A 23163-nucleotide genomic window follows, 5' to 3' on the forward strand; every position below is an offset into this window, starting at 1 on the left:
GGACAGACTCAGCATACAGGAAAGTCGAAACAACCTTTGGTGACATTAAAAGCAACGGTGGTAACATTAAGAGTGCAACGGGAATTCCACTGTTAAATGCAGAGGAGAGAGCAGATAGGTGGAAAGAATACATTGAAAGCCTCTATGAGGGTGAAGATTTGTCTGATGTGATAGAAGAAGAAACATGAGTCGATTTAGAAGAGATAGGGGATCCAGTATTAGAATCGGAATTTAAAAGAGCTTTGGAGGACTTACGGTCAAATAAGGCAGAAGGGATAGATAACATTCCATCAGAATTTCTAAAATCATTGGGGGAAGTGGCAACAAAACGACTATTCACGTTGGTGTGTAGAATATATGAGTCTGGCGACATACCATCTGACTTTCGGAAAAGCATTATCCACACAATTCCGAAGACGGCAAGAGCTGACAAGTGTGAGAATTATCGCACAACCAGCTTAACAGCTCATGCATCGAAGCTGCTTACAAGAATAATATACAGAAGAATGGAAAAGAAAATTGAGAATGCGCTAGGTGACGATCAGTTTGGCTTTAGGAAAAGTAAAGGGACGAGAGAGGCAATTCTGACGTTACGGCTAATAATGGAAGCAAGGCTAAAGAAAAATCAAGACACTTTCATAGGATTTGTCGACCTGGAAAAAGCGTTCGACAATATAAAATGGTGCAAGCTGTTCGAGATTCTGAAAAAAGTAAGGGTAAGCTATAGGGAGAGACGGCTCATATACAATATGTACAACAACCAAGAGGGAATAATAAGAGTGGACGATCAAGGACGAAGTGCTCGTATTAAGAAGGGTGTAAGACAAGGCTGTAGCCTTTCGCCCCTACTCTTCAATCTGTACATCGAGAAAGCAATGATGGAAATAAAAGAAAGGTTCAGGAGTGGAATTAAAATACAAGATGAAAGGATATCAATGATACGATTCGCTGATGACATTGCTATCCTGAGTGAAAGTGAAGAAGATTTAAGTGATCTGTTGAACGGAATGAACAGTCTAATGAGTACACAGTATGGGTTGAGAGTAAATCGGAGAAAGACGAAGGTAATGAGAAGTAGTAGAAATGAGAACAGCGAGGAACTTAACATCAGGATTGATGGTCACGAAGTCAATGAAGTTAAGGAATTCTGCTACCTAGGCAGTAAAATAACCAGTGACGGACGGAGCAAGGAGGACATCAAAAGCAGACTCGCTATGGCAAAAAAGGCATTTCTGGCCAAGAGAAGTCTACTAATATCAAATACCGGCCTTAATATGAGGAAGAAATTTCTGAGGATGTACGTCTGGAGTACAGCATTGTATGGTAGTGAAACATGGACTGTGGGAAAACCGGAACAGAAGAGAAACGAAGCATTTGAAATGTGGTGCTATAGACGAATGTTGAAAATTAGGTGGACTGATAAGGTCAGGAATGAGGAGGTTCTACGCAGAATCGGAGAGGAAAGGAATATGTGGAAAACACTGATAAGGAGAAGGGACAGGATGATAGGACATCTGCTAAGACATGAGGAAATGACTTCCATGGTACTAGAGGGAGCTGTAGAGGGAAAAAACTGTAGAGGAAGACAGAGATTGGAATACGTCAAGCAAATAATTGAGGACGTACGTTGCAAGTGCTACTCTGAGATGAAGAGATTAGCACAGGAAAGGAATTCGTGGCGGGCCGCATCAAACCAGTCAGTGGACTGATGACAAAAAAAAAAAAAAAAAAAAAAAAACGATAGTTACACACTGGACCAGGCGCGGCTCGTAATTAAAGGCTCTGAGGCGGAGCCGCCCCAAAATATATGTTAAAGTAAATTTCGCAAGAAGGTATTACATAATTTAAATTATCAGGACGAATTTCGGATATTTCCCATTCCGAATAAAATAACGACGGTCAACGTTTTTGGAACTGTTTGTATCGATAGATGTTTTCCGAACGATTAGTAGTGTTTAGGCTGCGCCTTGGAACGTCCGTAAGCTGCGAGTAGTAGCAGTTTGGGGGCGTGGCTTCTACATAGTACCGCTCCTTATGGGCGACCCGAAGGCTCAGAGCTTGCAGCCTAAGGGTGTCATACCAACCACCACACGTTTTTCACGTTCCACTATCTATGTAACAAAGGAATGTAGAGTGGCCGAAACTTCGCTATCCAATCTCTGCACATCTCTACTACGCTTCGATGTGTCATTAATCGACGTTTAGTATTATTGTTTTGATAATGTTTTACATTTTTTTTCCTGCCATTAGCTACTTTATCCACATTTAGAATAAGGTTGCAAATATCCCGCCAGAGTGCACTAGACTACAGTAACATAACAGTACTGCCATCTAGTCAGGGTTTCATAAGTGATCAGAGGACAAAGCGCGCGAAATTTTTCCCATTATTTTACTTTCCTTGCTTGCTGATGCTGACTGCTTTTGTTGATATCGTGTGATATTAGCAAGTTCCTTTTTCGGAGTGTATTTTGCAAGATTTTAGTGAGCTTTACTTGCACAAGACCTGTGACGTCACCAAAACATCACAGTATCGTCATGCGAACTCGTAAACTTCCAGCTTTGGAGGTAAACCACAATAAACGCCCTAAGTTTAGAACTGAAAACACCTAAAATATTAAGCAGGTGCAAAGTTAACATTCGTCGCATTAAAGATCTGTCCGAAACGCGTCTTTTCATATGATTTGCCGCAAAGTGTCAGAAAGCCAAAGATTTTAACTCGAAAAATGATATTTAATACCTGATTATAGAAGATGCAGTACGCAAATTATGTGTAGAGAGTGATATGCCCACCCCCCCCCCTCCCCCTGAATCCTTAGTTGTTTATGTCAGACTAATCTGTAGCGTAACCCGAGGTCTATGTTGGCTCCGATCGATAAATGCCGCAGCCTTCCCCAGTATAGAAACCACGAGCCGCGCTTGCACTGGACCTCTGTGAGTAAGCTGCACTTTAATTACAACCACCCGGACCCATGTTCATATAAACATTTTGTAATGTTTTGAGGTCAAGTATAAATCACCGAAGTTTTTGAGGCATGTTTTTATACGCCTTGTACGTGCTTCATGAATCGCACCTAGTAAGAATCCCACACAGATGAGCGGTATTCAAGAATCGGCTGTATAAGTGTTTTGCAAGTCAATTGTATGATGGATGGGCTACACTCCTACAGATTCTTCGAATGAGTATCAGTTTGACATCTAATTTAGTTTCATGGGATCATTCCAGTACAGGTCGCTCCGTGCTGTTAGTCCTAGGTATTTTGCGGTAGCAGTAGTCACTGTTTCCACTAATAGTGCAGTTGAATACTGTGAAGGATGACTTTGCCGAGTTACGTGCAATTTATCTACGTGCAGTGTTAACTGCCACCTGTCGATCCTCCGCGTATCTTCCGTGCAGTACTTCCTCACTGCTTCGTCACTGGGTGGGCTCTACTGAGCTGGGGGGAGCAGCCGCGCCCCCCCCCACCCCCCCTCCCCATCCTCTGCCGCATTCCGGGATGCTGCGGAGGCACGCCTTATAACGCTCACGACCCGATGGCCGACTTGCCGCCTGTCGACGCACCCGGATGGCTGATGCCTCAGGACGAGAACACGGCCTGCCCTCACCCAATTTCCCAGAAACTTTGTCCGATGGAAGAGGGGTCAAAATAAGGGAACACGTGTCGCGGCTCGACCTCAGATACTCGACCGTTTCTGAAAAAAAACAGCAATCGAAGTTGTCATAGTACACTCCTGGAAATGGAAAAAAGAACACATTGACACCGGTGTGTCAGACCCACCATACTTGCTCCGGACGCTGCGAGAGGGCTGTACAAGCAATGATCACACGCACGGCACAGCGGACACACCAGGAACCGCGGTGTTGGCCGTCGAATGGCGCTAACTGCGCAGCATTTGTGCACCGCCGCCGTCAGTGTCAGCCAGTTTGCCGTGGCATACGGAGCTCCATCGCAGTCTTTAACACTGGTAGCATGCCGCGACAGCGTGGACGTGAACCGTATGTGCAGTTGACGGACTTTGAGCGAGGGCGTATAGTGGGCATGCGGGAGGCCGGGTGGACGTACCGCCGAATTGCTCAACACGTGGGGCGTGAGGTCTCCACAGTACATCGATGTTGTCGGCAGTGGTCGGCGGAATGTGCACGTGCCCGTCGACCTGGGACCGGACCGCAGCTACGCACGGATGCACGCCAAGACCGTAGGATCCTACGCAGTGCCGTAGGGGACCGCACCGCCACTTCCCAGCAAATTAGGGACACTGTTGCTCCTGGGGTATCGGCGAGGACCATTCGCAACCGTCTCCATGAAGCTGGGCTACGGTCCCGCACACCGTTAGGCCGTCTTCCGCTCACGCCCCAACATCGTGCAGCCCGCCTCCAGTGGTGTCGCGACAGGCGTGAATGGAGGGACGAATGGAGACGTGTCGTCTTCAGCGATGAGAGTCGCTTCTGCCTTGGTGCCAATGATGGTCGTATGCGTGTTTGGCGCCGTGCAGGTGAGCGCCACAATCAGGACTGCATACGACCGAGGTACACAGGGCCAACACCCGGCATCATGGTGTGGGGAGCGATCTCCTACACTGCCGGAAACCACTGGTGATCGTCGAGGGGACACTGAATAGTGCACGGTACATCCAAACCGTCATCGAACCCATCGTTCTACCATTCCTAGACCGGCAAGGGAATTTGCTGTTCCAACAGGACAATGCACGTCCGCATGTATCCCGTGCCACCCAACGTGCTCTAGAAGGTGTAAGTCAACTACCCTGGCCAGCAAGATCTCCGGATCTGTCCCCCATTGAGCATGTTTGGGACTGGATGAAGCGTCGTCTCACGCGGTCTGCACGTCCAGCACGAACGCTGGTCCAACTGAGGCGCCAGGTGGAAATGGCATGGCAAGCCGTTCCACAGGACTACATCCAGCATCTCTACGATCGTCTCCATGGGAGAATAGCAGCCTGCATTGCTGCGAAAGGTGGATATACACTGTACTAGTGCCGACATTGTGCATGCTCTGTTGCCTGTGTCTATGTGCCTGTGGTTCTGTCAGTGTGATCATGTGATGTATCTGACCCCAGGAATGTGTCAATAAAGTTTCCCCTTCCTGGCACAATGAATTCACGGTGTTCTTATTTCAATTTCCAGGAGTGTATATTCAAGGTGCCCGCCCGGTTGGCCGTGCGGTCTAACGCACGACTTTCCGGGCGGGAAGGAGCGCCTGGTCCCCGGCACGAATCTGCCCGGCGGATTTGTGTCGAGGTCCGGTGAGCCGGCCGGGCTGTGGGTGGTTTTTAGGTGGTTTTCCATCTGTCTCGGCGAATGCGGGCTGGTTGCCCTTATTCCGCCTCAGCTACACTATGTCGGCAATTGCTGCGCAAACAAGTTCTCCACGTACGCGTACACCACCATTACTCTACTACGGAAACATAGAGGTTATACTCGTCTGGTGTGAGACGTTATGGGGGGGGGGGGGGAGGGGGGTCCACACCGTGGGCCGAACCGCACAATAACCCTAGGTTCGGTGTGGGACGGCGGAGGGGTGAAGTGGACTGCGGTAGTCGTCGTGGGGTTGTGGACCACTGCGGCTGCGGCGGAGACGGAGCCTCTCCGTCGTTTCTAGGTCCCCGGTTAACATAACATATTCAAGGTACTTGAGCTGCATTTTACCGAGCGATACTCTCAGACAAAATGGTGGCACAGCGGTTAGCGTCACAGCTTCTTAATTTTGCGACAGAATCCCGATTATTACTGTTATTTGTGTTTTTCATTTATACACGGTGATTCATTAAGATATGCAAATATTTTAATGTGTTATTCTACAAGTAAAAATAAAGGAAGAAATTCATATAAACATAGATCCGCAAATGTTTAGTTACGGAGTTACGGCTAATAAAATATTTTGCCTGAAATTTAGCAAATTTGAAACAAAGTCTTTAATTTTTTTTATTTAAACACGGACCTACAGAATTTTCCCTGACCAAGACAACTCAAGCTTAACCTATTCATTTATTACGCACAATATACAAGCCCAACGCAATCTGACTGCTCTGTAATGACGACATTTCAAATAATTAACTCAGAAGAATGGCTCTGAATTAGAAGAAATCCTAACAATAACCCATACATTTCATAAGTCACTTACAGAAAATCTTCATAACACGAACTACAGCAATTACAGCATGGAGCGACTACTGCCAGCTTAATAAAAACAGTCTAACTACTATAGGCTCTAATTGCTAGTACGCATATGGTTGGCAAAAGAAAGATTTTGCTGAAGAGCAAACAATGTATTTAGCAGATTTTACCTTAATCATCTGACATCCAGTTCCAAAAATTATATAAACGTCAATAATTTCACTACCCAAACATTAGAAAATACATCAATCTTCATTTTACAATGCATGTCCTACCAACACTAAATCTCCATGAAGGACAAACGTCAAACCGTCCGCTCGCTGCTAACCGCCAACTACTAACTGCGAGTCCGTCCAGCCACAGAGTCTCTTACTGAAGACGCTGTATTGACCATCTAGGCATGGTTGAACTACAGACAACAAGAGCCGTGTACCTCCTTCCTGGTTGAATGACTGGAACTGATCGGCTGTCGCACCCCCTCCAGCTAATTGGCAGTGCTCATGCATGGTTGTTTACATCTCTGGGTGGCTTCAGCGACATCTCTGAACAGTAAAAGCAACTGTGTCTGTGACACAATATCTGCAGTCAACTCCATGAGTTCTGGGGACTATGGTGATGCAAGAATTTTTTGGTGTGTGTAGATAACGTGAATGTTTCTTATGAAATTAGGGGATACAATAACATTATATTAATTGTAGAATTACGACTAGATTTCACATCTGTGTGTGTGTATGTAACAAATGTATGACACTGTGAAATCCAGTTGTAATTCTACAATTAATATAATGTCTTTGTACCCCCTGATTTGTTTTCCCCCATCTGCTCCTATTCCTCGAACATATCCGCATCGTCTGCACCTCCTGCCACCTTGATCCCCCTCACCCCCTGGTTGCTCCTCTCCTCTCCTATCCCGCCCCCTGCCACGTCTTCACCGTTGTGTGCCCCCTACCCTCCATCTCTACACTCACCATCTCCTTTCCCAAGGTGGCTTCCGTCAACTCCCCCTCCCGGATGATGCCCTCTCTCCCTCCATTTATCCCTCCTATCAACTCTGATCCTCACCCCCCTCCTTTCCTCTGTCTTTTTCCTGGGCTCCCTCTCCCCCCCTCCATCCTCTTTTTTCCCCAACTACCCTCTCTCTGCCCCCCTTCTCTCCCCCGAGTCCTTTTGCATTTCCCTCCTCTGCCTTCTCCCATTCCCTCTCGCATCTGCCCTGCCCCTCCCCCGCTTTATGAGTCCTCTCCTTCCTTTGGTCCCCCCCCTTTCGTTTTTCCTCACCGCCCTCCTTGTTTTCCCCCTCATCTGTCCAGGTCCACCCCCCCCTCCGACCCATCTTCCTCTTTGTGCCGACATTTTAGTGCAGAGTTTACAGTGAGTGTCCAGTGTTGTGTGTCTTTACCGAAGTGTTGCGAACGGACATCATACTGTCGGTGGATGTGATTTTACATCTCTTGCGAACAGAAACCAGACTGTCGCCATGTTTTTTAATTGTCTGTCTACTATGTTACCTGTCTGCTTCCTGTATATTTTATTCGCTTTGCCAACGCTTTGCTTTATGTTTTAACTTTCCACAATTTTCCGCCGTTTTACAATTTAAGTCACCGTTTTATCGCCTGCATTTATTGTTTCTTATCTTATTCTTACGTTTTAAAAAGTCTGTAGGCTGCTGAGCAGCGTAATAAGTTGCTGCCAGCCCACCCCCTTCGCGGGGAATCGAAATTCAATAAACGAAAACAAAAAAAACCTAATTTGCTAAGAAACATTCGTGTAGTGACCTTCTACGGACGTGCCTAGATAAATGACAACACTAATCGGGATTCGAATACGAGGCGCAAAATTAAGAAGCCGCGGCGGTGGCCACTGTGCCGCCACTTCTTCTAAGGATGTCGCGCGGTAAAAGGCTCATAAAGTACCTCGAAATACCTCGAAAACTTAGATCGTAGTTTTTTCAGAAACTCTCGAGTGTCTAAATATAAGCCGAGATACGTGACCGTTTATTTTCACTCCTCTTCTATTGAGCGAAGTTCTAGGTAAATGGGGTCACGGCTCCTGCCGTGTTCTCCTCGTCAATGTCGGGAGACACACAGCGCGACCGCATTAGGTCCCCGTCGCCTCCCACCAGGTATTCAAACCGTAAGGAACCGTGTAACGAAAAGTTACACGGATGTCAGCGGAACGGAACGCAAGGCAAATGCCGATGTGTTCACAGTACACTAAAACAACTTCCGCAAGTACTTGCTTAGGTGTTTACACCAGAACAAAAACTTGCGCAAGGTTTGCTTCTGCAAGTCAATGCGACCACTTGACTTCAGCAACATGCTTGCAGAAGTGTTTCCTCTAGAGTCGCGGTCTAGTGGCTAGCGTTGCTGCCTCTGGATCACGGTGTCCCGGTTTCGATTCCCGGCCAGGTTGGGGATTTTCTCTATCCGGAGACTGGGTGTTTGTATTGTCCTCATCATTTCATCCTCACCATCATAATTCGTGACAGTGGTTAGATTGGACTGTGTACAGATTGGCAATTTGTACGGGCGCTGATGACCGCGCTGTTGAACACCCCACAAACCAAACGTCATCATTCTATTGATTACGCGAGCCGCAAACGTGGAGTTTATCTGACATAAGCAACTTCGACAAAGGGTAGATTGTTGTGGGAGGCGTCTGGGATCGGGCATCTCGGGACTATAACCGATTGGGTCGAGGGTTTTCATTCCGTTGTTGGCGTAGACTGGTTTTACTCAAACAAATGAACGATTGAAACTTCCTGGCAGATTAAAACTGTGGGCCGGATCGAGACTCGAACTCGGGAAATTTGCCTTTCGCGGGCAAGTGCTCTACCAACTGAGCTAGCCAAGCACGGCTCACGCCCCGTCCTCTTCTGCGAAGAGCTTCTGCAAAGTTTGGAAGGTATGAGGCGAGGTACTGGCAGAAGTGAAGCTGTGGGACAGGGCGTGAGTCGTGCTTGGGTAGCTCAGCTCGTAGAGCACTTGCCCGCAAAAGGCAAAGGTCCCGAGTTGCGTCTCCGTCCGGCACACAGGTTTAATCTGCCGGGAAGTTTCATATCAGCGCACACTCCGCTGCAGAGTGAAAATCTCATTCTGGAAATGAACGTTTGATTCAACCGATACGTGAAACTACAACTGTATGTGTGTATCGTTTCCTAACAAGGGAACCTCCCTATCGCACCCCCCTCAGATTTAGTTATAAGTTGGCACACTGGATAGGCCTTGAAAAACCGAACACAGATGAATCGAGAAAACAGGAAGAAGTTGTATAGAACTATGAAAAAAAATAAGCAGAATATACAAACTGAGTATTCCATGCGCAAGATAGGCAACATCACTGATCGTATGAGCTCAGGAGCGGCGTGGTCCCGTGGTTATCGTGAGCAGCTGCGGAACGGGAGGTCCTTGGTTCAAGTCTTCCCTCGAGTGAAAAGTTTATTTTTTTATTTTCAGAAAATAATCAAAGTTCTGGCACTCACACATAATCAACTTCGCTCTCCAAAATTCCAGGACATGTTCAGATTTGCTTGTACATATGCAGGATTTGACGGTCTACACACGGAAAAATTTGAAAACTTTAAAAACGTATGTTTTGACAAAGCATAGGGAAACTGTGCGACTGTGAAACTGTTGCATTCATTTGTTGCAGTTTATGTGACAAACTCTTTTGTTTTCATCACTTTTTTGGCAGTGATAGTGATTATCACATGCACAAGAAAACCTAAATCGAGCAAGGTAGAAGAATGTTTTTACCCATTCGCCAAGTGTACAAGTCAGGTGGGTCGACGACATATTCCTGTCATGTGACGCACAAGCCGTCACCAGTGTCGTATAGAATATATCAGACGTGTTTTCCTGTGGAGGAATCGGTTGACCTATGACCTTACGATTAAAATGTTTTCGGTTCCCATTGGAGAGGCACGTCCTTTCGTCTACTAATCACACGGTTTTGCGGTGCGGTCGCAAAACAGACACTAAACTTATTACAGTGAACAGAGACGTCATTGAACGGACGGACAGATCGTAACTTTGCGAAAATAAAGAAAATAAACTTTTCACTCGGGGGAAGACTAGAACCAAGGACCTCCCGTTCCACAGCTGCTCACGCTAACCACGGGACCACGGCGGTCCTGAGCTCACACTATCCTTGATGTTGCCTATCTTGCGCATGGACTACTAAGTTTGTATATTTTGCTTATTTTTTTCATAGTTCCACACAACCTCTTCCTGTTTTCTCGATTGATTTGTGTTCAGTTTTTCAAGGCCTATCCACTGTGCCAATTTATAACTAAATCTGAGGGGGGTGGGATGGGGAGGTTCCCTTGTAAGAATCGGCTGCATCGACTGTTTCTATTCTCTTCTTCGCGTCACTACGCAACGCCCCAGTTACTTGCTGGATACATCCTCCTGCCTGCCTTGCCCTGCAGTTTTTGTTCCCCAGCAGAGTTGCCTCTTTTGTGGCGAGACGGCAGCAGGTAGGTGCCAGGTAACGGGCGGTAGCTGGGAGATGAGGTGAGCTGGAGACGCCCGTGGCGTGCAGTTCCTGGCTCGCGCCGCGCCGCCTAACTGTAGTGGAGCGCCGTGCCGTGCTTAGTCGGGGTCTCCAGCCACTTAGCGGCCGTGTGCAAGCACCACGCGTCTCTCCTCTCCCTGGGCAGCGGTGAACACACGCGTGCAAACACGCCGCTGCGTACGCGACTCGCAGCATGCCAGTGTACACGCGTACGTCGTCGTCGCACACTACCTCCAGTCGCCAATACACCCCAAAAAGACCCAGTTATAGCAGTTATCGGCAAACCCACGAGCATTACTCATATATACACTACTGGCCATTAAGATTGCTACACCAAGAAGAAGTACAGATGATAAACGGGTATTCATTGGATTAATATATTATACTAGAACTGACATGTGATTACATTTTCACGCAATTTGGGTGCATAGATCCTGGGAAATCAGTACCCAGAACAACCATCTCTGACCGTAATAACGGCCTTGATACGCCTCAGCAATGAGTCGAACAGAGCTTGGATGGCGTGTACAGGTAGATCTGGCCATGCAGCTTCAACACGATACCACAGTTCATCAACAGTAGTGACTGGCGTATTGTGACGAGCCAGTTGCTCGGCCACCATTGACCAGACGTTTTCATTTGGTGAGAGATCTGGAGAATGTGCTGGCCGGGGAAGCAGTCGAACATTTTCTGTATCCAGAAAGGCCCGTACAGGACCTGCAACATGCGGTCGTGCATTATCCTGCTGAAATGTGGGGTTTCGCAGGGATCGAATGAAGGGTAGAGCCACGGGCCGTAACACATCTGAAATGTAACGTCCACTGTTCAAAGCGCCGTCAATGCGAAGAAGAGGTGACCGAGACGTGTAACCAATGGCACGCCATACTATCACGCCGGGTGAAACGCCACTACGGGGATGACGAATACACACTTCCAATGTGCGTTCACCGCGACGTCGCCAAACACTGATGCGACCATCACGATGATGTAAACAGAACCTGGATTCACCCGAAAAAATGCCATTCGTGCACCCAGGTTCGTCGTTGAGTACACCATCGCAGGCGCTCCTGTGTGTGATGCGGCGTCAAGGGTAACCGCAGCCATGGTCTCCGAGCTGATAGTCCATGCTGCTGCATTCGTCGTCCAACTGTTCGTGCAGATGTTTGTTGTCTTGCAAACGTCCCCATATGTTGACTCGGGGATCGAGACGTGGCTGCACGATCCGTTACAGCCATGCGGATAAGATGCCTGTCATCTCGACTGCTAGTGATACGAGGCCGTTGGGATCCAGCACGGCGTTCCGTATTACCCTCCTGAACCCTCCGATTCCGTATTCTACTAACAGTCATTGGATCTCGACCAACGCGAGCAGCAATGTCGCGATACGATAAACCACAATCGCGATAGGCTACAATCCCACCCTTATCAAAGTCGGAAACGTGATGTTACGCATTTCTCCTCCTTACTCGCGGCATCACAACAACGTTTCACGAGGCAACGCCGGTCAACTGCCGTTTGTGTATGAGAAATCGTTTGGAAACTTTCCTCATGTCAGCATATTGTAGGTGTCGCCACTGGCGCCAACCTTGTGTGAATGCTCTGAAAAGCTAATCATTTGCATATCACAGCATGTTCTTCCTGTCGGTTAAATTTCGCGGCTGTAGCACCTCATCTTCGTGGTGTAGCAATTTTAATGACCAGCAGTGTATGTTGTCTGACTCCTCCTGAAAAGTGCTGTCCCGAAATTTCAACAGCAAATCTCTCCGTGATACAAAACGCCTCTCTTGTAACGTCTGCCAGTGGAGTTTGTTTAGCATCTCCGTAACGCTCTCTCGCCAACTAAACTATTCCGAGACGAAACGCTCCGTTCTTCGCTGGACCTTCTCTATCTCCTCTGTTAGTCCTACCTGATAGTAGATGAACGGTACTCAAGAATCTGGCGAACAAGCGCCTTAGTAGCCATTTCTTTTGTGGATTATTCCAGTATTAGTCTGGTACTTCCTTTCCCCATTATATGTTTTATGTGGTCATTCTACTTAAGGCCGCTCTGGATAGTTAAGCCTAGATATTTTACGACATACGCTGTCTCCAGATGTTTGTCGTCAATAGTGTAGCTGTACAGTGTGGATTTCATTTCCTATGTATACGCAAAATGTTACTTTTATTTGCGTTCAGGGTCAACTACCTGAGCCTGCACCATCCATCAATTCTCCAGGTCGTTCTGCAAATTCTTACTAACTTCTAGCGTTGCTACTATGGTGTAGACAACTGCATCATCTGCGAACAGCGTTAAAGAGCATCCGACACTTTCTACTAGATCATTTACACACATCGTAAACAACAACGGTCCTATCACACTCCCCTGTGGTACTCCGCACATTATATCTCTCGATGTAGTTCCGTTAAGAACGTCGAGTTCTATCTGCAAGAAAGTCTTGAATCAAATCGCAAGTCTGCTCGGATACTCCGTACGCTCGAATTCTTTTGATTAAACGGCAATGCGGCACGGTATCAAACGCCTTACTGAAATCAAGGAACACGGCATCAACCAGAACACCGTTGAGAATCTCATGGAGGAACAGAGCGAGCTGTTTCGTAGGATCTCTGTTTGCGAAATCCATGTTAATTCTTATACAGGAGAAGTTCATTTTCCAAAAAGTCATAACTCTTGAGCATAAACTATGTTCCATAATTCTACAAAAAGATTGACATCAACGATATAGGTCTATAATTGTGTGGCTCTGTCTTACGGCCTATTGTTCATTTTGTAATAAAACTCATTAATGCGATTTGCTTGAATTGTTTGTCTAGCGATCCGAGAAAACAGGTTTCCTAGACACCCCAAACTCGACGACTAAGCAGGATTCAACGGTATCCATTATCAATAAAAAGCAGGATTCAACGGTATCCATTATCAATAAGATAAACGTATCAATGAGAGGTTTACCATTTCAAAAAAATGGTTCAAATGGCTCTGAGCACTATGGGACTTAACATCTCAGGTCATCAGTCCCCTAGAACTTAGAACTACTTAAACCTATCTAACCTAAGGACATCACACACATCCATACCCGAGGCAGGATTCGAACCTGCGACCGTAGCAGTCCCGCGGTTCCGGACTGCAGCGCCTAGAACCGCACGACCACGGCGGCCGGCGTTTACCATTTAAGACTCACTTAATGGCTTGAAAACGAAAAGTAGTTCCGTGCGCCACAGTCGGTATCTGAGAAATTTTCTCCTAGTCTGGACGCCGTGTTTTGAGTAACGGGGTGTGAGGCAGCTTAATGCCTGGGAGGAGGGAGTCTGCCGGCCTCTCACCGGCGACCTGCTGGCCTCGTGAGCGCACACGAAGCGGCACTTGGCGTCGAGCATTCCGCACGCTCAGCATTTAAGTCTGCCGGCAGTTAATCGCGTTACACCGAGACGCAGCTACTGGACGCGCTCTCACTGCTGCTACGGGAAATTGGCACACTGGTTTCTCACTGCATCACTGAATCAAGCAGCGCGCTACAAACTACCACGCATGTCGGGAAACTAAAAGTAGTAAGTTGACATAAAAGCTTTCTGAGTGTGATAGCGCGTCGTAATACACACATCAAAAAAGGTTTTGCATCACCTCCTTTCCGAGAGTTCCGGAACATGCACAGGAAATTGAAATAGAAATCAACATAAACATCATTTCCGCCCCTTTTTTATTTCTCATGATAAACACACATTGCATGTTGTACCACCATTCAGTGAGACCTTCAGTGGTGTGTTCCAGACTGCTGTACACACCGGTACCTCTAATACCCAGAAACACATCTTACATTGATGCATGCCTGTATTCGTCGTGTCATACCATCCACAAGTTCATCAAGGCACTGTTGGTCCAGATTGTCCCACTCCTCAACGGCGATTCGGCGTAGATCCCTCAGTGTGGTTGGTGGGTCACGTCGTTCATAAACAGCCGTTTTCAATCTATCCCAGGCATGTTCGATAGGGTTCATGTCTGGAAAACATGCTGGCCACTCTAGTCGAGCGATGCCGTTATCCTGAAGGAAGTCATTCGAAAGATGTGCAACACGGGGGCGCGAATTGTCGTCCATGAAGACGAATGCCGCGCCAATATGCTGCCAATATGGTTGTACTATCGGTCGGAGGATGGCATTCACGTATCTTACAGCCGTTACGCCGGCCTACTTCGGCCCCACATAATGCATCCCCAAAATAGCACCTGCACTCGCTGGTCAGTGTGTCTAAGGCGTTCAGCCTGACCGGGTTGCCTGCAAACACGTCTCCGACGGTTGTCTGGTTGAAGGCATATGCGACACTCATCGGTGAAAAGAACGTGATGCCAATCCTGACCAGTCCATTCGGCATGTTGTTGGGCCCATCTGTACCGCGCTGCATGGTGTCGTGGTTGCAAAGATGGACCTCGCCATGGACGTCGGGAGTGAAGTTGCGCAACGTGCAGCCTATTGCGCACAGTTTGAGTCGTAACACTACGTCCTGTGGCTGCACTAAATGCGTTATTCAGCATGGAGGCGTTGCTGTCATTGTTTCTCTAAGCCATAATCCGTAGGTAGCGGTCATCTACTGCAGTAGTAGACGTTGGGCGACCTGAGCGAGGCATATCATCGACAATTAGTGTCTCTCTGTATCTCCTCCATGTCCGAACAACATCGCTTTGGTCCACTCCGAGACACCTGGATACTTCCCTTGTTGAGACCCCTTCCTGGCACAAAGTGAACTCCCGAGGCCCACCGCACTGCGTCCATGGAGACGAGGCGCACGCCAGAACTTAAGTCAAATCTTGGTGTTGACTTAGTACTTATGTACCGCAATTTTAAAATGTGACTACCTCTATTCAGGCTGTTTTAGTTTTATTTCCAGACCGTGCCCTCTTAGAAAAATTATAGCTTCAGGTATAGCTTCTGAAGAAGGCTCAATTATTTGGGTTGAAACCTAGGTAAAGATTGGTTCATAACCGCAATCGAGGCTGATAGTTTCGTATATATTCTTACTTATTACAAAGTAACAACGCCGACGTGATCGAACCGCGGTATTGACGATCTAGGCATGGTTGAACTACAGACAACACGAGCCGTGTACCTCTTTTCCTGTGAAATAACTGGAACTGATCGGCTGTTGGACCCCCTCAGTCTAATAGGCGCTACTCATGCATGGTTGATTATATCTTTGGGTGGGTTTAATGACATCTCTGAACAGTTAAAGGGACTGTGTCTGTGATACAGTATACACGGTCAACGTCTATCTTCAGGAAATCTGGGAACAGGGGTGATGCAAAACCTTTATTGATGTGTTTATAAAAAAAAATATACTGGAGATCCTAAAGTTTTGACCACGGTTACAGCGGAATTCTTCTGTTTCTACTGATTTGCTTGAGCTGTACGGAGTCATTTTTTTCATTGCGGCTCACTGAACATGATTTATTAAAAGATAATTGTTACGATTCGTCACTTGAGGTGGAGGGATTGGGAGTGTACTGTTGTCTGTTGCTTCTTGCATTTCGTGCTGTGATTGGTGCTCAACGGTGAATGAGGCGTGGGCTACTGTTTCCCTGCTGCTGGCCGTAGGTGTGGTTGGACTCTTGAGGGCCGCCGGCCGGTGTGGCCGAGCGGTTCTAGGCGCTTCAGTCTGGAACCCCGCGACCACAACGGTCGCTGGTTCGAATCCTGCACCGGGCATGGATGTGTGTGACGTCCTTAGGTTAGTTAGGTTTAAGTAGTTTTAAGTTCTAGGGGACTGATGACCACAGATGTTAAGTCCCATAGTGCTCAGAGCCATTTGCAGCATTTTTGAACTCTTGAGGGCTGGCTGGGAGCATGGGGCTAGCTCGTGTCCGTCCTCTCTGTGTCGTTTGAGTATTCGCTGGCTTCTCTGATCTTGCGTTTCGTCAAATTTTATTTCCTCGCCGCTGTCTTGCCGGTGTCGGGCCACTGCAGACTTGCTGTGCTGCCCCAGAAGAATGTAGCGCATGTGTTCTCTGTAAGTGCGACGCCATCGGCCTGCCGGTCTCACCGATGTATACCTCTCCACACTGACATTGCGCCCTGTACACACCTGCAGAGTGTAAAGCACCTGTCTTGTCCAGGGTGGAGGCTGGCCCATCCTGGATCTTGCGGCTGCTGTAGAAGACAAGCTGGACAGGAACCTGGACAAAGAGTTTACGAATCCTGTCAGTGACTGCTGGCTGCAGATTGTCGACTTCTTGCGTATCTCGCTTCGTTTGTTGCCATGGCTGTAGGATCGATTTATGGTTGCAGCCACTGGCCACGAACGTTTTACGCAGCCTTTTGAGGTCATATGTTTCGAGCATCGCTTGGTCGCTGCGCACGGATGGCCAAAGAACGGATAACTCAATTGCACACCCAGTCCAAACGCCACAGAAGTATTGAAGTCTGACAACCAGTGTTCGAAAATGCGACACTCTCCCCCATGTTAATGACCTTGTAGACAACATCAATACCAGCTTCAGACACTTCGCAGGTGATGCAGTTGTTTGTACTGAAGGAGAGTTTCTGAAAAAAGCTGTATTAGTATTCGATCAGATCTTGATAAGATTTCAAAATGGTGGAAATATTGATAAGTTGCTGTAAATGATCAGAAATGTAAAACCGTGGACTTCAGAAAATGAAAAAGAAATCGTCGTACCCTACGACAACGATATGAATGTGTCAGCTGTGGAATCGGTAAATCCACATAAATACGTGGATGAAGCAGTTTTTAGCGATACGGAAAGGAACAATCACATAGGTTCAGTCGTAGGTTAAACAGGTGGCAGACAGCAGTTAATGGGTACGGGCTGTTTCACATTGAGATTTGTTGATTTCGGATTCGATTAACACACAAAACAATCCAGATACAAAGTTCAACATTTTACACAAGGTACAACATTTATTCAAGTTCATTTATGACACACTACATCATAAAAATGACGAGCATTCGCTGTTACACAATACTCGACTCATTTGACCCAGTTTTTGAAAACAAAATGGCTCTGAGCACTATGGGACTTAACTTCTAAGGTCATCAGTGCCCTAGGACTTAGAACTGCTTAAACCTAACTAACCTAAGGACATCACACACATCCATGCACGAGGCAGGATTCGAACCTGCAACCGTAGCGGTCGCGCGGCTCCAGACTGTAGCGTCTAGAACCGCTCGGCCACCCCGGCCGGCCTTTGAAAACACATTTCGCAATTGCTGGAGGAATTCATTTATCGTGGATTCGATCCTTTAACTGTTGCAAGGTTCTCGGCTGGTCAGACTACACCCTCGCCTTCAAACGACTCCACAGGTAAAAGTCTGGCAAGGTTAAATTAGGCGAGTGAGGCGGCCATTCGACACATTTGGATGATGGCATCGGATCACGCGATGAGTGGACGCCGAGGAAATATTCAGCGTTTGGGCACGTTTTCATAACGAACGACGCTACACATACCCTATGTGATCAAAAGTATCCGGACACCACCAAAAACATACGTTTTTCATAGTAGGTGCATTGTGCTGCCACCTACTGCCATGTACTCCATATCAGTGACGTCGGTAGCCGTTAGACATCGTGAGACAGTAGAATGGGGCGCTCCGCGGAACTCACGGACTTCGAACGTGGTCAGGTGATTGGGTGTTGCTTGTGTCATGCGTCTGTACGCGGGATTTCCACGCTCCTAAACATCCCTAGGTCCACTGTTTCCGATGTGATGGTGAAGTGGGAACGTGAAGGGACACGTACAGCACAAAATCGTACAGGCCGACCTCGTCTGTCGACTAACAGAGACGGCCGGTAGTTGAAGATGGTCGTAATGTCATCTATCCAGACCATCACACAGGAATTCCAAACTGCATCAGGATCCGCTGCAAGTACTGTGACAGTTAGGCGGGAGGTGAGAAAACTTGGATTGCATGGTCGAGCGGCTGCTCATAAGCCACACATCGCGCCGGTAAATGCCAAACGACGCCCCGCTTGGTGCACGGAGCGTAAACATTGGACGATTGAACAGTGGAAAAACGTTGTGAGGAGTGACGAATCACGGTACACAATGTGGCGATCCGATGGCAGGGTGAGGTTATGGCGAATGCCCGGTTAACGTCATCTGTCAGCGTGTGTTGTGCCAACAGTAAAATTCGGAGGCGGTGGTGTTACGGCGTGGTCGTGTTTTTCATGGAGGGGGCTTACAACACCTGTTGTTTTGCGTGGCACTATCACAGCACAGGCCTACATTGATGTTTTAAGCACCTACCTACTTCCCACTGACGAAGAGCAATTCGGGGATGGCGATTGGATCTTTCAACACGATCGAATACCTGTTCATAATGCACGGCCTGAGGCGGAGTGGTTAATAACATCCCTCTAAAAGACTGCCCTGCACAGAGTCCTGACCTGAATCCAGTAGAACGCCTTTGGGATGTTTTGGAACGTCGACTTCGTGCCAGGCGTCTCCTGGAATCAATGTACAACAGCGATTGCATGTAAAATACATGGCTCATGTTTGTGGGTGCCGTACCAAATAGGCACTAACAGGGGATATTGACAGAATACAGAGGAGGGGACCACTAATGGTCGCACACTTGTTACACCCGTGGCGGTGTGTCATGGAGATGCTGAAGAAACAGAAGTGGCAGATTCTTGAAGATACACACAAACTATCGCCAGAAAGACTACTTACAAAGCGTCAAGAACCAGTTCGAAGTGATGAATCTAGGAATATTCCACAACGCCGTACGTATTGCCCCTGTAGCTATCGGAAGACTTCTTCACGAGCACCATATGTGAATGGAACGGTAAGAAGTCCTAAAACTGGTTCAATGGGACGTATCCTCTACCACGCACTTCAGGGTGTTTTACAGAGTGCAGATGTAGATGTCTCAAGTTTTGCAGTACACTGCAAACAACAGTCGTGGCTTGGACTATGAACATATTGGGTTGGTGCAAAAGTTCGTAGCGTTTCTGTTTTCCACGTTAGTAATCCCGTTGCTGTGAGTTCCTTCATCGAGTCTCATTTTTTATTTGTAGTTCACCGTTCTGCTTGAGTTTAACTATTATTTGGAGATAGTGACTGAAGCTATGGCCGCTAGAAAATGGACTCCCAAGTAAAGAAATTGGAACATATTATTCCGTTTTTCAGTAGAGGGGTGACAGAAACATTTGCACCGAGTTCGGGGATAATGCCATTGGGCAGAGCACGACTAGACATTGGTTTTTTCGTTTTAAGGAGAATCGTTTTGGCATTAGTTACTCGCCACATTCATGAAGACATTCAGGCGTGATGAAGACCGATTAAACGCATTAATCCACAATGATCCACGCCAGTGTACTCGATAGCTACCAAATGTGATGAACGGAGAGCGGCATGCAACGAGAAAGTTCAAAAGTCGTCTGTATGTGTACCGCATGCTCTAAGCCAAAAACACAAAAATCAGCGGGTGGCTACACGTGCATCTCTCCTTGCTCATCATCAATGTCTCGTGTACATCACCGACCATTCCTATCCTCTGTCGGCCGCGCGGAGTGGCCCCGTGGTTTGAGGCGCCATGTCACGGATTTCGCAGCCCCTCCCCCTGGAGGTTCGAATCCTCCCTCGAACATGGGTGTGTGTCTTGTTATTAGCGTCAGTTAGTTTAAGTAGTGTGTAGGTATAGAGACCGATGAATTCACACACATTTGAACATTCCTATCCTCTGTCGTTACTGGTGAAAAGAAATTATGTCTTTATGCTAACATAAGGAAAAGTAAGGAATTTCTGAGCGCAAAAAAATGGTTCAAATGGCTCTGAGTACTATGGGACTTAACATCTGAGGTCATCAGTCCCCTAGAACTTAGAACTACTTAAACCCAACTAACCTAAGGACATCACACACATCCATGCCCGAGGCTGGATTCGAACCTGCGAGTGTAGCAGTCGCGCGGTTCCTGACTGAAGTGCCACAGCGGCCGGATGTCTGAGCGCAAACATAGCTGCAACTGCCCGTACAAAGACCTACGCGAATGCACAAAAGATAATGTTAGGCATCTGGTGGAACACCGATGCTTTTGTGTAGTACGAATTCGTTCCCCCGAGGTTTATGGATCACTGCTGACATTTCTTGTGACCAACTGAGGCGTCTTGCAGAAGCAATCTAAGAACAAGGATCAGAAAGACTGCGTGAAGTGATGCTAGCCCACGACAACGCCCGCCCGCATTATGCTAGACTGACCCCAAAACACTATACAGAAGTTGGGTTGCGAAGCCATCGGGCACCCACCATATTCACCTGATCCTGCGTACTCAGATTTTTGCCTTTTCCACCCTCGATCGAAAAAACTTCAAATAACTCCTTTCCGGACAAAAATGCGCTCCGAAAATGACTCGACGAATTCTTCGCCTCGAAATTACGTTCTTACTGCAGTCGCGGAATCGTAAAGCTACCCAAGCGTTGGCATACTGTGAAATAGTGAAGGGGCATATACACTCATGCTCATAAATTAAGGATAATGCTGATACATGGTGAAACAACGCTCTGTTGTGCGGTTTGCCTGTTTAAATTACCTCTGGGTATGACCATGCGGTGCATTTGACCTGCGGTCGTCGCACGGTGGCGGTGGCAGCTGTCCACATGCGCAGAGGTGTTTGGTGCATGTCAAATTACGGTGCAGCGAGTAAGTGTGCAGACGTTTTCAGACATGCTAATGGTGACTGTGTGTGCTAATGGTGACTGTGTGCTGAAAATGGCTCAAAGAACATATACTGATGAGGTTATGAGGGGTAGAATACTAGGGCGACTGGAGGCTGGTCAAACACAGCAGGTTGTAGCTCGGGGCCTCCGTGTGCCACAAAGTGTGATCTCAAGTTTATGGCAACGATACCAGCAGACAGGAAACGTGTCCAGGCGCTACAGTACGGGACGTCCGCAGTGTACAACACCACAAGAAGACCGATATCTCACCATCAGTGCCCGCAGAAGGCAGCAGAGTACTGCAGGTAGACTTGCTCGAGACCTTACCGCAGCCACTGGAACAGTTGTCTCCACACACAGTCTACAGACGACTGAACAGACATGATTTATTCGCCCGGAGACCTGGAAGGTGCATTCCACTTAGCCCTGGTCGCAGGAGAGCCCGTAAAGCTTGGTGTCAGCAACACAATACATGGTCATTGGAACAGTGGTCCCAGGTTATGTTCACGAACGAATCCAGGTATAGTCTGAACAGTGATTCTCGCCAGGTTTTCATCTGGCGTGAACCAGGAACCAGATACCTACCCATTAATGTCCTTGAAAGGGGCCTGTATGGAGGCCGTGGTTTCATGGTGTGGGGTGGGATTATAATTGTGCATGTACACCCCTGCATGTCTTTGCACCAGTATGTCCGCCTTTTTAGGGATGCAGTGGGTCCCATCTTCCTCCTTATGGATGATAACACACGGACCCACCGAGCTGCATCGTGGAGGAGTACCTTGAAACAGAAGATATCAGGCGAATGGAGTGGCCTGCCTGTTTTCCAGACCTGAACCCCATCGAGCACGTCTGGGATGCTCTCGGTCGACGTATCGCTGCACGTCTTCAAACCCCTAAGACACTTCAGGAGCTTCGATAGGCACTGGTGCAAGAATGGGAGGCTATACCCCAGCAGCTGCGCGACCACCTGATCCAGAGTATGCCAACCCGTTGTGCGGCCTGTGTACGTGTGCACGGTGATCATACGCTGGGGTACATGCGCAGAAATCAGTGGCGTTTTGTAGGACGTGTGTTTCGGGACGGTTTTGTCAACTTATCATCAATACCGTGGACTTACAGATTTGTGTCGTCTGTGTTCCCTATGTGCCTATGCTACTAGCGCCAGTTTTGTGTAGCGCCACGTTGTGTGGCACCACGTTCTGCAATTATCCTTAATTTATGAGCACGAGTGTATTACTTATGACCAAAGTCTCTGTTATGAGTATCTGTTGTGTTTATACGGAGAAACTCTGGCCAGAACACCTGCCGCTGGTTGTGAGGCGCGAGCGCTCGGCATCGTGACGTCACAGGGTCCCTGGACTCACCGAATCGGCCGCGCAGACCTCGCGTGCTGCCGGCTGCCGTCCTTGAGAAAGCGGCTGGCGCGGCTACTTTCTTCTGCGCAAAAACAAAAAGAAAGTCCAGACCGCAGCTCGCGGCGCTGCTGGTGGCTGTGTACGCACGAGCCGCTGACCCACATACGAAGCCAGGACACACCGCCTGTTGCGTCACTGCACACAGTGCAAGAACCCCGCGGCGGGGCCGACCGGCTGGTCTACCTGTACCCGGTGAGACGGGGCAGTGCATTCTCACGGAGTGTCCGACAAGCAACCGTCCCCATAAACACTGAGGTGACAATTTTTTTTTTTTTACTGTGTAGTGTGGGCTGAAGAGATCATCCTTGATGACTTATTTTTCTAGGATGGGATGTAAGGATAAAAGGAACTTTATCACACATTCAGTTAGGCTTGGGCACTCAATGAGTCCTTTAGCCTGCTGTCTTTGGTAATGCCTATCTGCTGTGGAGGGCGAAATGTGTC

The 23163-nt window shown here is 47.8% G+C and overlaps 1 protein-coding gene across 1 annotated transcript in view; it reads left to right on the plus strand.

The window, feature by feature from the left end:
• Positions 1 to 10639: 10639 nt before the first annotated feature.
• Positions 10640 to 23163, plus strand: part of LOC124550726 (proteoglycan 4) — a 190550-nt gene continuing 178026 nt past the window's right edge. The window contains exons 1-2 of the mRNA XM_047125447.1: positions 10640 to 10644; positions 22602 to 22911. Coding sequence (XP_046981403.1) covers positions 10640 to 10644; positions 22602 to 22911 — 315 coding nt within the window. The remainder of the gene's footprint in view (positions 10645 to 22601; positions 22912 to 23163) is intronic.

Source organism: Schistocerca americana, chromosome 9 (assembly GCF_021461395.2).
Source record: "Schistocerca americana isolate TAMUIC-IGC-003095 chromosome 9, iqSchAmer2.1, whole genome shotgun sequence".
Taxonomy (NCBI): domain Eukaryota; kingdom Metazoa; phylum Arthropoda; class Insecta; order Orthoptera; family Acrididae; genus Schistocerca; species Schistocerca americana.